The sequence below is a fragment of the Strongylocentrotus purpuratus genome, unplaced genomic scaffold (assembly GCF_000002235.5).
Source record: "Strongylocentrotus purpuratus isolate Spur 01 unplaced genomic scaffold, Spur_5.0 spur5_scaffold_21, whole genome shotgun sequence".
Classification (NCBI taxonomy): domain Eukaryota; kingdom Metazoa; phylum Echinodermata; class Echinoidea; order Camarodonta; family Strongylocentrotidae; genus Strongylocentrotus; species Strongylocentrotus purpuratus.
In genome coordinates this window covers 28,365,475-28,382,106 of record NW_022145607.1, presented here as the reverse complement: position 1 = coordinate 28,382,106, position 16,632 = coordinate 28,365,475, and the positions used below count along the sequence as shown (strand labels likewise).

Here is a 16,632-nt window from a genome sequence, read left to right as displayed (position 1 = left end):
CATCATCTGTCAGTCATCAATGAGCTAACTTTCTATACTGTTTTCAAAATTTAGTTCTCCATGTGTGTGTGCGTCAGGGGGGCATTGGTTTCTTGAGCTATACATAAGTGCTTAATCAGTATGTAGATGTGCGTAAGAGACGTTTTATTGCAAATGTTAGATGGGAGCGGGTTGCGAATTTTTTTTTCCAAACAGGTTTACCTATGAGAGTAAAATCCTGCCTCCTGATTGGTTCAGAGGTATACGCATCATGAATATTCATGACTGAGCTGAAAGATACTAGTAGTATTACGCATGCGCGTGACACAAGGCGAAGCTGCTCATGCAGCTCATCGAAAGTTTGAGTTCGTTGATGCAGCGCAGCTATAGTAGGCTATACACTGCATGCATGGATATGCATGCGCAGTGATTGGCTCTAAGTTATAACTTTTACATGAGCTATTGTATTAGTTATGGCGGAGTCTACAAGTACAACTCTCTGCAATTTTGGTCGCTCTAAAGAAGAGAATACCGATTTCTTCTGCAAGAACCATACAAGTCTTTATGTAAGTACCACAATATTATTGTGAAATTGTAAATCGGCCCATCCCATACCGCCATAGACCTAGGCGAATTTAGTCTATGAATTATGGTGCAGCAGTTTGGTTAAAATTGTTTAGGCCTAGACTTCTAGATCTAGTCTACTGTTAGAGCTAGATCTAGGCTAATACCGTACTACTGAAGTAGATCTAGGCTACTACCCTGATAGCAGAGACTGGTAAATATCACGTCATATTTACGTCTTGTACTACGTCTTTAAGACGACATAACACGACGTCAAAAAGACATGATTTTGCACCCGCGCACGTCGTCACGAGGACGTCATATTTTGACGTGATTTTTACGTCTTATTAGTCAAAGAAAGACGTCTTTAAGACGTCAACTTGTACTATAGGAAGACGTCATATGGACGTCATATTTACGTCTTTTAGTTAAAGAAAGACGTCTTTAAGACGACATAACACGACGTCAAAAAGACTTGATTTTGCACCCGCGCACGTCGTCACGAGGACGTCATATTTTGACGTGATTTTTACGTCTTATTAGTCAAAGAAAGACGTCTTTAAGACGTCAACTTGTACTATAGGAAGACGTCATATGGACGTCATATTTACGTCTTTTAGTTAAAGAAAGACGTCTTTAAGACGACATAACACGACGTCAAAAAGACTTGATTTTGCACCCGCGCACGTCGTCACGAGGACGTCATATTTTGACGTGATTTTTACGTCTTATTAGTTAAAGAAAGACGTCTTTAAGACGTCAACTTGTGCCATAGAAAGACGTTGTATGGACGTCATATTTACGTCTTTTAGTCAAAGAAAGACGTCTGTAAGACGTCAACTTGTACCATAGGAAGACGTCGTATGGACGTCATATTTTGTCGTGATTTTAACGTCTTATTAGTCAAAGAAAGACGTCTTTAAGACGTCAACTTGTACCATATAAAGACGTTGTATGGACGTCATATTTTCTTTTTAGGTCTTATTGGTTAAATAAAGACGTCTTTAAGACGTCAACTTTCACCCAAGAAAGACCTGTATACGTTGTATGGACATCAAATTTTGACGTGATATTTACACCTTACTGGTCATTTCGATGTACCTTTTATCCTTACATGATCTTTACGTCTTTGTTGTCCTCTAAATAACATCTATACGACCACCTGATCAAGGAAGAAAGTGTAAAAGTCACTTCATGTACACATTCTGAACAATCACACAGTAAAATCAAAGCAACAAATATTGCATCACATAATATATATATACATGCCAAACAGAAAGTAATTTTCATATTTTTAATGTACACGTATATGGTATGAAAATGGATAACAAAAATATAAAATACGTATTTCTATACCTTCTTATTCTATCTAACTTTGTTTTCCATTGGTACAAAATCTTTTCATCACTATCCTGACACTTCTTCCAAAACATGCTGTATAAATACCTAGTGTATTTCTGTCAGTCTCATAATTTATTTTAAGAAAGTTAACAGGCCATCACAAAGATATCTGTTTCGTTATAAATTGTGCTACAAGAAACTATGACATATTGGCTAAACTTATAAGTCTTACGGTTGTGGGAAGCAGGTTAGCAGCATAGAGACTAGGTAAAGCTATACTGATACCCGCAGTATTTTAGTAGACAAGCAAACAGCACACTGGGGAAGTTCCTCATATTCAGCAAAACAGCATAGTGGAAAGCTAGGCATTCATCAGTGCAGCTCTACCTCGTCTCCATGCTGCAAAACCGCTCCTGACAACCCCAAGACTTTAATGCAGATAAAGACTATCACATAAAACAAAAGGTTGTTGGAAAGAATTTCTGAGCATGAAAGATCAATTCTTGTTACATACAAGGGGAATATCTAAGTTCATGGCAAGAATTCAGTATAAAGTATAAAACTATACAATCTAAATCACACACAGGAGAAAAATGGCACAAATGATAAACACATGGCTTAGCTAAGTTATTTCTTACACTCAAAAGGAACAAGTTGGCAGCAAGGGGAACAGGGAGAGCTTCACTGATACCTGCAGAGTTTTCTGATGATGGTTGCTTGCCCGTCAAAACCATGATGTTCACATTTGGCGATACAGCATATTAGAAAACTGTGCAGAAATCAGCTCAACTGTACCTATTCTCTGTGCTAGAAACCTGCTTCTTACGGGCACATGACTTAAATATAAGAAAAGGCATTAGTGGCAACATTCATCTTTATAAATATCAAAAAATTAGTTTTGTTGCAAATACAGAAGCTGAAGTTCAAGTATAAAATACAATTTATATCAGATAACATTCCCGCCAGTACGATTGGCTCAGTTGGGCAATTCCAAGGTGACGGTGGAATAATTATTCAGAAGATATTTCCCTGTTTAAGATAAAATAGCAAACATGCTGAAAAAGTTTAGCACAAAGAGATATATTCCATTGCTAATGTCACAACATTCATTTGGCAAGTCCCAGGAGTTTCACAAAAGAATTAAAATTTAACTTAAATTTTAACAGCAAATTCAATATACATGTAGGTAAGCCATATTGTGCTTTCAAAATCACAGATACAATCCAAGAATTTTATACTTTTAACTACCAATTTTTTTTTCAAACCACAAGGTATTTATGGTTTTCATTGAAGGCGCTACTGTGTGTCACTCTTTAACAGTTAATTCTCCCAACAAAATTTTCAATTTTCCCCAACCGTTTTTCCATGAAAATAAGATATAAAACAGGCCTTTAAAAATCTTTCAACGCCTAAATTTGGAAAAGGTATTGGAGCTAATTCGTTGCTTTGTGATGATTTACACTCACTTCAATTTAATCAAATTATAAAAATATAGTTGGGAGAATTAAGGAATGGATTAGATCAGTTTTCCCAATTTTAATCATCAATAGTGGTCTATTTTTAACTCAAATGTTCAGATTATCTTTAAGTGTACATACAGTATAGCATTGAAGTCAATACCTTAGCATCATTTTCTCTCATATGAACAATGTTACCAAGTCCCTTTAAGGCTCGTTCAGATATGATGCTGCAAAACAAAATCTCAGAGTTTTTTTAATGTTGACATAGAGTTCAATATGCTTTACATTTCTGTATATTATTTTTTAAAAAAGCTCACTGAATATGCGCAGTCCAAAACATACAAAGACTTGTTGCCATTCGCTTTACACATAAAACCAAACTGCATCATTTTCGAAAATTGTTGGCGGTTCACGTTCCGTATCTGAACAAGTCTTAGTTGCTTAATAATGGAATTGATTTGTATTGTATTTAACTCACTCAATTATTCTCTATTACCAACTTATATATAATTTGCAACAGGTTTTAAGAACTGATAAGAAGCGGATGGGGGGGGGGGGTGGGGGTGAGCATGAGACTGAGCATATCAAGTCTACTACATTTAAGCATTGTGAAACAGGTCAACCTCATAAATAGTAATTACAAATATATGCAAAATACTGGAATCTTTTACTCAAACTGTTATTATGTCAGTTCGTACACCCTGTAATTCATTAAAATTGTAAGTGACATGAATGGGAATTTCAGTTCCACAGCTTAGCCATTCAGGTTTGTGGCTACACCTCACCTCTCCCCCTCCCCCAATCTCTCTCTATAAATTATAATGAAGTGAAAAAAAACCCTTTTTTCTAGCAGTTTAACTATCGGGTGAGTGTAGATCTACATGTAATTTTGGACATATTCCTCTTCAGCTTGGACTCATGGGTTAGCTTTTGGGTGGAATCTCTGGCATTATGCACTGCTTTCAGATCCAGGGAACATAGACGCAAGGAATTCTAGTGCATGAATAAAGCAAAAAGAAAGGAATACAATTTGAGACAAACTTTTATATATTTTAAAACTGGAACGTAAACAATGAATTAAATAATGAATTATGTCAGAAAAGTACTGCTTGGTAAGATTTATCAGAAATAATTTCTTATTGCTCACAAACATAAAGTCAACACACCTTTGGATTTTAAACATTTGTGGGCAATGCAAAACGTGATTCAGGATTTCGTTTGGTAAATTATCAATACAATTGTAGTTTGCTGATGAGGGCCATGACTCACCAATCGGATTAGTGGAGCCATCGATTTGGAAATATTCCTCTTCAGCTTGGACTCATGGGTTAGCTTTTGGGTGGAATCTCTGGCATTATGCTTTGCTTTCAGATCCAGAAAACATAGACGCAAGGAATTCTAGTGCATGAATAAAGCAAAAAGAAAGGAATACAATTTAAGACAAACTTTTATATATTTTAAAACTGGAACGTAAACAATGAATTAAATAATGAATTATGTCAGAAAAGTACTGCTTGGTAAGTTTTATCAGAAATAATTTCTCATTGCTCACAAACATAAAGTCAACACACCTTTGGATTTTAAACATTTGTGGGCAATGCAAAACGTGATTCAGGATTTTGTTTGGTAAATTATCAATACAATTGTAGTTTCAGGGATGCCAGTTAGAATTGATCAGAGGGCCTGAAAAATCACCTAGAATGTGCTAGCTTGTACACAAAAAACCTAAACTACGGTATGAAAATAAGTCGCCAGGGCCTGAATTCAGGCTATTGCCTGAAAACTGGCATTCCTGTAGTTTGCTGATGAGGGTAGAATGAAAGCTCCTTGACCTATGCTGAAGGGTAAAAAAACACTGTTTGAACTTTGAAACTCACATAATATTGTCGGTTATTGCAACATACCTGCAGGTTTTAGTGATCTAAAATTAATTGAATTAAAAATATATTTGAAACTCATGACAAATAACTGAAATAAGCCTTTCAAATGAAATGAACCATTATGTAGTGTCTAATTGGTCAGTGTCTCAGTGATCATGCACAATATGACAAATAAATGTACAGAAATAATACAAGTACATGTACACATTTACCGATAATGGCTTCAACTGTTTCAAGAGGCTGCTGATCCTTAGGAAGTAGGGAACATCCACAAGGTTGAGAGAGAGTAGCATTTTCTGCATGGTTTCACATCAATATACTGAGGCCACAATGTGCTTTGAATCCACTTCTTTGACGAAAGATGTTAAAAAAGGATACCTACAAATAAATGAGAAAATGAATAAAAAACAAAATGAATGGTTGATAATGTATGCATGTGCAACACATATACTACAAACTTCTTTGAACAGCCTGTGGGGAAAGAATTTTGTTTACCATTTACAGGTCTAACCGATTATTTCCAGATAAAGATTTTTGTATAAGCGGTAGCCTATAAGATAAATTTGCTGTCTAAAGACTATAGAAACGACTTGTTTAAGGTTACATGTTTGTGACACAAGTCACTGCTTTATTCCTCTACGTATCGACACGTAATGCTCAATTTCCAGACATCTGGGCCCGGGCCGGTAGTACACTTTCTCACAGGTTTCACTTTCACTGCAAACCGCTGCACATTACAAGTGCATACCGATGGTGGTTGCGGGCGGACGCACGCCTGTGTGAAGTTATCTACCGTACAATGAGGAGGTAGATCACTTCACGCAGACTTACGTGCCCCCGCAACCCTCCATCTGTATGCACTTGTATTGTGCAGCGGTTTGCCATGCAACCTGTGAGAAAGTGTATACTACTATCAATGTTTTTCCGAAAAAATACTCCCCCAAAATAAGAAAATTGACCAGAAACAGGTTAGAAACATAACGACTTTTAAATCATGACCGGCATTATTTGAACATTTCATGAATATTTGCTTGATTTGGGGTAGGCCTAGACCGAATTTTCTGTCTCTTTCGTTCGTTAGCCTCTTATTGGGGTAGGGTCGGCCGGCTCTCTCTTTAGAGACGGAAACCGTCTATACACATTCCCTTGATAACGCCACGGCCATTTCAGGTCGTAGGGTTATGCCCCCAAAATCCCCCAAAATGTCATTTTACCTCGTCCATATCCAATTGTAAATTAGGCCTAGGCTATAATACATCGGTTCCACTTACTAACTTGATTGAAATAATCCGTTTAATGGTCCCTTTTAAGGAAATTATGGGTCAAAATCGACATCCATGTTGAAAATCTTGCAAGCCGTGTTAAACTCTCGCTGCCGGAGTCATCTAAATCAATCTCATCCTTTCTAGTCTACGCCGAAGGCAAAATGATTATGAAGGAAAAACTGTGCACCATCTACACGTTCGTAATGGCGTTAATTTACATCTGATTTAGAAATCAGGAAATTAGATCTAAAAATAAACAAAGAAAATCGGGGAGAAAATGTCGTGGACGAAAATATGTACATAGCCACCCCCACGGTACGAGATCTCTGGGTTGCCATCTGTATTGGGGAATGACAACAAATGTCAGTTTTATTAAAGAAATGACCCAAATCAGATGGTTATTGCTGTCTAATCTAGACGAGTCTACCTAGATCTAGTGCCAAAGCTTTCATCAGTTTGCTTCTCTTATTTTTCTGCTTTCTTTTAGTTTTAGTCTTTTAGAGCAGTTGTATATTCGAGTTAGATTTCCCTTTAAAGCCATGCAGCCCATGTGTAGGCAAATGAGTAAACTGTTTTGCTTTAAATGATGCCCCATGCCATGCATACCTTCAATCAAGACCCTACATAAAAATACATATATGGGATCATACATTCCAAATCTTGTCACCAAGTGTTGAAAGTCCGAGCTCACTATCACTGACATTATAGTGACATAAGATCATACATTGAGTCTACATATCAACTTTTCAGAACACAAAACAGTAACTATAGATTCATGTACTTTTTGTAAATAAATTAGGTAATTCTAGGACTTACCCATACTGTAAATTTGCAGGAGAAAACGAGAGTATTCAGGAGGATGATACTTGATGCAACGGCTAATTTACTCTGAATTCAAATACATTACATACACATCGCATAGTGCATGTAGTCCTACGCCTTGCATGCCTTGAGTACTATGCATCTGTACACACACGTACACACTCCCGTTTAAACTAGATGCGAGCATGTTTAGTCTTGATCGATATTGCAGACCTTGGTGCGTGTTAAGATGTTGCACAATCTATAATGACTAATGACATTTGAGGGGGGGGGGGGGGGAGTTGTTCCCTGATTTCAATTCTGATAATTGCCCTATTTACTTTGACTTATGCTCATATTAGATGTTGTAGTCTTTACCCGATTATTATCTTGGAAATGATTAGGTTATTAGAGACGTCATAATGACGTCGTTATAACGTCGTCCTTACGACAAAAAATATCTTGAAAAATAGTCTTTAAAAGAGGTCATAATGACGTCGTAATGACGTCGTCAATACGACAAAAAATATATTGGAAAAAATAGTCTTTTAAAGACGTCGTAATGACGTCGTCGATACGACAACAAGTATCTTGGAAAAAATAGTATTTTAAAGAGGTCATAATGACGTCGTAATGACGTCGTCAATACGACAAAAATTACATTGGAAAAAATTAGTCTTTTAAAGACGTCATAATGACGTCATTATCACGTCGTCAATACGACAACATTACATTGGAAAAATAAGTCTTTTAAAGTCGTCATAATGACGTCGTTAGCACGTCGTCAATACGACAACATTACATTGGAAAAATAAGTCTTTTAAAGTCGTCATAATGACGTCGTTAGCACGTCGTCAATACGACAACATTACATTGGAAAAATTAGTCTTTTAAAGACGTCATAATGACGTCGTCGATACGACAAAAATTAGCTTGGAAAAAATAGTCTTTTAAAGACGTCATAATGACGTCGTTATCACGTCGTCAATACGACAACATTACATTGGAAAAATAAGTCTTTTATAGTCGTCATAATGACGTCGTTAGCACGTCGTCAATACGACAACATTACATTGGAAAAATTAGTCTTTTAAAGACGTCATAATGACGTCGTCGATACGACAAAAATTAGCTTGGAAAAAATAGTCTTTTAAAGACGTCAAAATGACGTCTTTATGACGTCGTTAATACGACAAAAATTATCTTGGAAAAAAGAGTCTTTTAAAGACGTCATTATGACGTCGTCGAGAAGACAAAAAATATCTTGAAAAAATTAGTCCTTTAAAGACGTCATTATGACGTCGTTATGACGTCGTCAATGCGACAAAAATTATCTTGGAAAAAATAGTCTTTTGAAGACGTCATAATGACGTCATAATTACGTCGTCCATACGACGTACGACGTGTTTACCACTTTACGACCAATTTATGACGTCTTTAAGACGTCAGTCTGCTATCAGGGTAGTACCTACCGTATAGGCCTAGATTTAGGTAACTAGCCTAGATCTAGATCTACTACAGTACTTGATTGTCTAGGGTTAATTGTTGTGTGTATGTATGAGTATGACTATGAGACAGTATAGACCGAAAGCTTCAGTCTCTATAATCGTCGGTTGTTCCACTGAGACTACGTCTGGCTCCACTAGACCTCCGGTTATAGAGACTGAACGACTGCCTATGCCAGCCTGTGTTGAACTTATTCCGCTAGATTTTAGCCGCTAGGCCCCTCCCACAAACTTGCCACGGCCGTATTGTTATGCCCCCAAAATCCCCAAAAGGTCATTTTACCTCGTTCATTTCCAATTTTAAATTAGACCTAGGCTATAATACATCGGTTCCACTTACTAACTTGATTGATATAATCCGTTTAATGGTCCCTTTTAAGGAAATTATCGGTCAAAATCGACATCCATGTTGAAAATCTTGCAAGCCGTGTTAAACTCTCGCTGCCGTCAATCTCATCCCTTCTAGTCTACGCCGAAGGCAAAATGATTATGAAGGAAAAACTGTGATAACGCCATTACGAACGTGTAGATGGCGCACAGTTTTTCCTTCATAATCATTTTGCCTTCGGCGTAGACTAGAAGGGATGAGATTGACGGCAGCGAGAGTTTAACACGGCTTGCAAGATTTTCAACATGGATGTCGATTTTGACCGATAATTTCCTTAAAAGGGACCATTAAACGGATTATATCAATCAAGTTAGTAAGTGGAACCGATGTATTATAGCCTAGGCCTAATTTAAAATTGGAAATGAACGAGGTAAAATGACATTTTGGGGGATTTTGGGGCATAACAATACGGCCGTGGCAAGTTTGTGGGAGGGGCCTATAGCGGCTAAAATCTAGCGGAATAAGTTCAACACAGGCTGGCATAGGCGATCGTTCTGTTCTGTCTCTATAACCGGAGGTCTAGTGGAGCCAGACGTAGTCTCAGTGGAACAACCGACGATTATAGAGACTGAAGCTTTCGGTCTAGAGACAGTAATGACAATTGTTACATGACGAAAACTCGTTGTGAAACCTCCATTTGACTTTCACCACTAGGCACTAGACCCCTAGAGCTGAGATTGTGATAAGCCCGAACATGGCCGAAGTAAACACTAGCGCTGTAATCCACCCCCACCGAGACCTTGATGAGGTGATAGTGAGAGAGAGAGAGAGATAAGCATGATAGAGGGGGAAAGGAAGGGAGAAGGGAGAAAGAGACACATGACATGCAGGGGTTGCTGCCAGAGTTAAAATTGTTGTTACAGTAGATCTAGACCCTATATCGCCAATTATGGGTCATTTTGCTTCGTTTGAACTTTCATTTTGGTCTTCATCTAACTTATTAGTGACTTTTGGACATGAAAATATCTTAAAACAAGTAAAATACTTATTTCCTACTTCTCATTTCCTTTCAGGCAGAGCCCCAGTAAGAGTTTGTTTACACTAGTATTACTACTATTACGTAAGATGATGAAGAGTCCAGCTGCAATCCATTAATATTATCTTAATCTCTCACTCAAGAGCCTCAAGGCTCTGTCCAAGTTTTTAACGAAAGAAACGAAATGGGGTAGAGCATGGACCTACTACTATCACAAGTAGTAGTAGTCTAGTAGGTCCATATGGTAGAGGCACCCCACCAGAAGCTCTCTCAAAGTTTTAAAGCCCAAGTCCACTCCAAAAATAACTTACTTTCAATAGAAGCAGAAAAATCAGACTAATTAACCAATCAAAAAAGTCCGAGCAAAATCGGATAACTAATAAGAAAGTTATGAATTTTTAATGACATTAAAAAACTTTGAAAATCACTAGACGAATTGGCAACTCACTCATGAGTCTGTGACGTCATGTCCTCACTATCCACTAATTATTTTCTTTATATTGATGATATAAATTTCCTATTTTCTCCTTAAGAATCTTACTTCTTCACACCAGCATCCAAGTTAGATTAAAAGTAATATGTTTTTGTGTGGATGCACTAATATCTAGTAATTTTTTCCAGTTAAATTATGAAAAATGTGAATTTTGATAAACTATTTATATAAAAATCAATAATTATGAATATACAATATTCAGAAAATAGTATAAATTCTTCAAAGTTCATAAAAGATTTTGTGAAATGTTATTCACGCAATATGATACAAATCATATAACCTGGGCAAAGGCATGGGGAAATCAAGTTTTGGGGAATAAAAAGGGAAATAAATGGGATTAAACCACATAGAGCAATTGAAAGATAGTGAGGACATGACGTCACAACCTGATAACCAAATTGGCAACTTGTGTAGTGATTATCATAGTTCCATACTTTTACATACTTTTTCAAAATTTATAACTTTCTTATTATTTATAAGATTTTGCTCAATTTTTTTTGATTGGTTTGTCTAATTTTTCTGCTTCTATTGAAAGTAAGTTATTTTTGGAGTGGACTTTTACTTTAACGAGAGAAACAAAAATGGGGTAGCCCATCAGATTACATTGACTGCTGTGTTAAAGTGTGGGGTATAGTTTTAATATATGACGAACGAGAGCTTTTCGTAATGACACGGTCACCTCAGCTTGTCACTGTTTCGTTAATATTAGGCCTAACTATCAGGATATGTTCATAATCTGCGGTGGAAAAGGGAACAGACAGGGGCGGCCGAGCGACTTCCAAAGTAGGGGGGGGCACCAAGAAAAAAGGGCATTGAGGAGAATGGAAAATGGACACTTATTGCAAAGGAAAAAGGAACTTGTTGAAGGAAAAGGGCACGTGTCCAAATAAAAGGGGCACTTATCAGAGTTGAAAAGGGGAAGAGGCACTTTTACAAATTAATAGGGGCATTTGTCAATGTACAAGAGGCACTATTCCTATGTAAAAAGGGTACTTCTTACAAAGTTAAAAGGGGCACTTTTCGGGTGCTTGAAAAAATGGGGGGGGGGGTGGGCACTGTGCCAAAATGTTCCATGCAGCCTGTTTCCCGCTACACCTAACGTTAGGTCAATGCCTCAGAGTCGGAGGCCCATGAAAGTAGAATTGCCATTTGATTTGTCATAAACATTGAAACACATATGGGGGGGGGCACAGTATAGGCTCATGTACATAGGTGCTAGCTTTACCAACATCAGGTAAATTGCCACTTGGTCTGCACCCACCAGATTTTCGTCTGGTTTCATCACCCCACATGGTCTAATCCTAGTTCATCTACTAACCATTTGCTTGGTATAATTGCCACTAAGCCCATTTACCATTTTGTCTAATGTCTAATCTCCAGTTAGGGCTTGTTATGCTATAGTTACTATTGTTTCTCTAGTCTCTCCATACATATTAATTTCACATCATTTGCATATTCATTTCATCCATTCATCTCCACCACATGCATACCAACTCATAAAGCTAGAACAGGTGGTATGTTCTCTTCTCATTTACATATTTCCACTTCTTACTTATCAATGGTTCTCTTCTCATTCATTTCACATCATTTGCATATTCATTTCGTCCATTCATCTCCACCACATGCATACCAACTCATAAAGCTAGAACAGGTGGTATGTTCTCTTCTCATTTACATATTTCAACTTCTTACTTATCAATGGTTTCTCTTCTCCTTTTTCTTATGAATATTCATTTTTATTCATAAATCCTATTTTGCTATTGGTTGATAACATATTTTTCATTTGAATATAATCTGCATGAAGCACATGTACAGCCTCATATAATAAACTCATACAGAGCTGGACTGGACTAACACTGTGTAAGAGGTATTGATTTAGAGTTCTGTTGGCATGATAAGTTAGAGACTTAATAGGAGAGAGGATTTGTGAGTTTGGCAGTGATTTGTATGATTGGTGTTTAATTCAGTGATTTATTGGCAAGAGATTAACTGGTTTTAGACAATGTGAGAATCGATCTGCTAGTAGACCAAGTGGGATACAAACCACAATTCATTTTATTCTCGCCAACTTAATCTGTGAAGCACAACTTTAGTCAATCATGACTCTTCTACAAAAACAATTAAACATGTCTTACTTCTTTCTTAAATTACAGGAATCCCTTCCACCTGACTATGCCTACCACATTTGCAATTATCAAGAGGTTGCGGATGGCAAATATGAGGCAGAATTCAGAATTGACATTTCCAATGAAGATGATGCTAAACTGTGGCTAGAAAAATACCAACAGCTCACCAAAGTGACATTCCGTGTTGGAGCAACAAAGCTAAAAAATGGATGGGTGAATCTGTTCAAGGTTTTTTACCGTTGCCAACACAAGACTCTTCCTCGGTCTGAAACAGCAAGTCAGAAAATGTCGTCAAAGAACACGAATTGTCCAGCGAAGCTAGCTGTGACTGTTAAAAAGATTCCTGGGAAACTAAGCAGGTAAGTTTCAAAAATATAAGTTGGCAACATGATGAAAACAACAAAATCACTATTTAAAAATACAAATTGGCAACTTTTCGTTAAAAATTTGCTATAATCGTTCATGTTGATCTCATGTTATATCCATATTTAATTTTTTCAAAATATGAAAATAAACAAAATTAACGATTGTTGCCAATTTGAGGAGCAAAAGCAGATTAATCTAATAGACCTTATGAAAGCTGTGTACCTCTTTGGGTTGACACAATATGCCCCAAATGGTGGAGTTGGGCCCTTCCTGTATTCCAGTATTCAATTGTTTGGTTCAGTTTGTATTGAATAAAAATGCCAGGGGTTAAAAGTTATTGGTTACATTCGTTCTTCAAGATTATATTTTATTTTATATCTTTCATTGTCAATTTCAGAGCCAAAAGTAAGGATCTTCACTTGCCAGCCTATCAAACTGTTGTCAAGATCTCTCACACCCATAACCACATGAATGATAGTGCCGATACACTGAAGCACAGAGATGTCAGCAAGGAGACGATTGAGAAATTCAAAGACTTGTTCTCTAAAGGCCATTCACCTGCATCAGCTTTGAACACACACAAACTGGATCTGCAACTACAGTATGACCAAGATTATGTGTATGAAGCTGCTGACCGTGCAAACTGTCCAGACACACAATTCTGTCACAGGTGAGAATTCATATTATAGTCTTGCCCCCCCCCCCCCCCAAAAAAAAAGATGTCATTTTTTATGCCCCCACCCATCGTAAGTGGTTGCCGGAGGGATTGTTTTATCGGGTCGTCCATCCGCCCTCCATCCCATTTTCGTTCTTGCGATAACTAAAGAACCGTTTGACTTTATCAACTTAAAACTTGGTCCAAGTATACACATAGGATTGACGATGATCTGATTAGTTTTTGGGGTGATAAGGTCAAAGATCACAGAGGTCATTATATACCTGAAAATATCTCGTTCTCGCGATAACTAAAGAACCATTTAAGGGATCATCTTCAAACTTGGCTCATGCATGTATGGGAGTGACTGTGCATCTGATAAGATTTGGGGGTCACAAGGTCAAAGGTCACACAGGTCAATATTTGAAAATTTAAGAAGTTAGGCGTGTAATATATTTCTGATCTGGCAATGGCGGAGGCATAAATTTTGACTGCGCGCAGTCAAGAATCCATCTAGTTTTAATGGAAATCCATCAAGATACCCTCGATTTTGGACAACAAAACTATGCAGAGACTCATTATTGAGACTAGCTGGTTACAAGCAGTTAATAGATATATCCATGCAAAATGTCTGCTGTGCTGTCTCTACTCTGTTTAAGAGTGTGCTAGGAATTGTTCAAACCTGACTCTTACACTGGTGATACATGTCTGACATAGCAACTCCTATGTTGTACTGTAAACAGTTGAATAGCTCTGGCAAAGCTATTACATAACACCGTTGATTGATAGCTCACTAATGATTGACAGTTGATGTCACTGAAGGCATGAGATCTGGAGGTTTTTTAGGGACGGAGCTGAGCAGGTTGAAAGAATAATTGTTCAAAAATCCATGAAACATGTTTGGATATTTGAATAGCAAATATGAGTTGTATGCTTGCAACTTGCATTTTGGTTGCAGAGGCTTTTGAAAGTCCAATTGCGAGAACCAGGAAGAACATCCTGAAATGCAGAGAACCTCAAATACATGTAGCATCAATTAATATGTGTTCTCTGTAACATATGCAGATAAGATCTTTTGGCATTGTTGAATAAGTTTGATCTCATCATTCACAGGTCAATGGTCAAATTTTTTAATTTAACATATCAATTGGGGAGTTAAGGAATCAAAATATAACTTTAAAAATTGAATCTATGTAGAAAATTTCATGGCATTGCCCATTTAAGATTCATTAAACATAACTGAAGAAATTTGGAATTAATGTGTATTTTCAAATAAGTCCTCATTGTAATGCATTCTGTTGCCTATCATTGAAAAATTCTCTTGGTCGATCCTCTCAGTCATGCGTATGTCTGAATAACATCTTGTAGTAGGAAGATGTAAATTAGTATTCTAAAACATTTACCATGTTATAGTCACCATTTATCCATTTTTATATTTTTGTATTCCAGGTTGTACCGGAAGATCTTTGACAAGGCATATGGTGCTGCAAGTGGCGAGAAAATGTTGAGTGACCTTGAAGCTGCCATTGCAGGGTACAACAGTGAGGTGGGTGAAGTCTGTGCCAAGATCGATCAGGTCAACAACAAGATTGCCATCGCTCTATGTTCTCCGCTCATGAAACGTTGCAGTCAGAAGCATGAATACAGCAGAGAACTTGTCTTTATCGATGCTACGGGGGTATGGATCGATATGACTGCAGGGTATTTATGCTCTTGACCCACAGTGCTGCTGGTGGTTTGCCCGTGGGATGCCTGATTGTGACCTCTGAGTCTAGGGACTGCATTACCCTGGCATTGAAACTGTACTTGGACATCATACCAAAAGATGCCTTTTTTGGCCGTGGTACACTTGGCCCTCGTGTTTTTTTGTCTGATGATAGCGAGGCAGAAAGGCAGAGCCTGGCAGCAGTTTTTCCAGACGCTACGTTAATTCTTTGTGTTTTCCACTTGCTGCAGGCGGTGTGGAGATTCCTGTGGGAAGGAAAGAATCAGATCAGGAAGGAGCATAGACCACAGCTGCTTTTTGCTGTCAAAAAGATGACATTCTCAATGTCTGAGAATACTCTTGAGGAAGCATATGAAGAGCTCCAGGGTAGTGACGTTGCTCGCCTCTATCCAAACTTCCTAGCACATGTTGAGAAACTGTATAGTCGCCGTCAAGCATGGGCTGTGTGCTATCGTCAAGACTTACCCACTCGGGTAACAACACCAACAACTATGCCGAGGCGGCAATGAGAATTCTCAAGGATCAAATCTTTGAGCGAGTGAGAGCGTACAATGTTGTTCAGCTGTTTGACTTTCTTGTGACACGTGTCTCCAGTTACTACGAGCGTAGACTCACTGACTTGGCTAATGGACGTGTTGATGTGACAGTTTCAAGAAAGTACCTCCCTGGTGGGTCATCGATTCCAGCCACCAGCATCACCAAGATTGGTGCCCATTGTTACGAGGTGAAGAGTGAGACGAAGGAGGAAACAAAATACAACGTTGATACAGAAATTGGAGTGTGCACATGCATTACAGGAATGAATGGCGCTCCCTGCAAGCACCAGTATGCCGTTGTGCGACATTTCAACGAGACCTCGCTGAATTTCTTGCCCCTCAGAGACCCTCACTTGCGGGAACACATGCTATTTCTGGCAACTGGTCAGAAAAAATGTGAGACCAGGATGGTTCACATCCCTACCAATTGCAGGCTTGCCACTAGAAGAGGATCCTGGGGTACAGGTACCAGACCAGATGGGTAGTCTGAGTGATGATGATAATGTAGTTGAATCCGAGTGCCCTTCTGTTGCTTCAGTTGCAGCTCCGTCCAGCTCCAATGTGGCTGTGG

At 38.0% G+C, this 16,632-nt stretch overlaps 1 protein-coding gene and 1 long non-coding RNA gene across 2 annotated transcripts; one reads left to right on the top strand and one right to left on the bottom strand.

Moving 5' to 3' along the window:
• Nucleotides 1–209: 209 nt before the first annotated feature.
• On the top strand, nucleotides 210–15,516 carry LOC115927940. The gene is made up of 4 exons (XM_030994304.1): nucleotides 210–545; nucleotides 12,806–13,137; nucleotides 13,542–13,814; nucleotides 15,249–15,516. Exons 1-4 carry the CDS (start codon nucleotides 453–455, stop codon nucleotides 15,514–15,516), a joined length of 966 nt encoding a protein of 321 aa, XP_030850164.1. The 5' UTR covers nucleotides 210–452.
• On the bottom strand, nucleotides 1,824–7,388 carry LOC115927936. Its single transcript, XR_004065796.1, has 4 exons — nucleotides 7,306–7,388; nucleotides 5,437–5,602; nucleotides 4,614–4,742; nucleotides 1,824–4,337 (listed from the first exon to the last, which is right to left on the bottom strand). It is a non-coding gene; the product is annotated as an uncharacterized LOC115927936 (long non-coding RNA).
• Nucleotides 15,517–16,632: the final 1,116 nt, after the last annotated feature.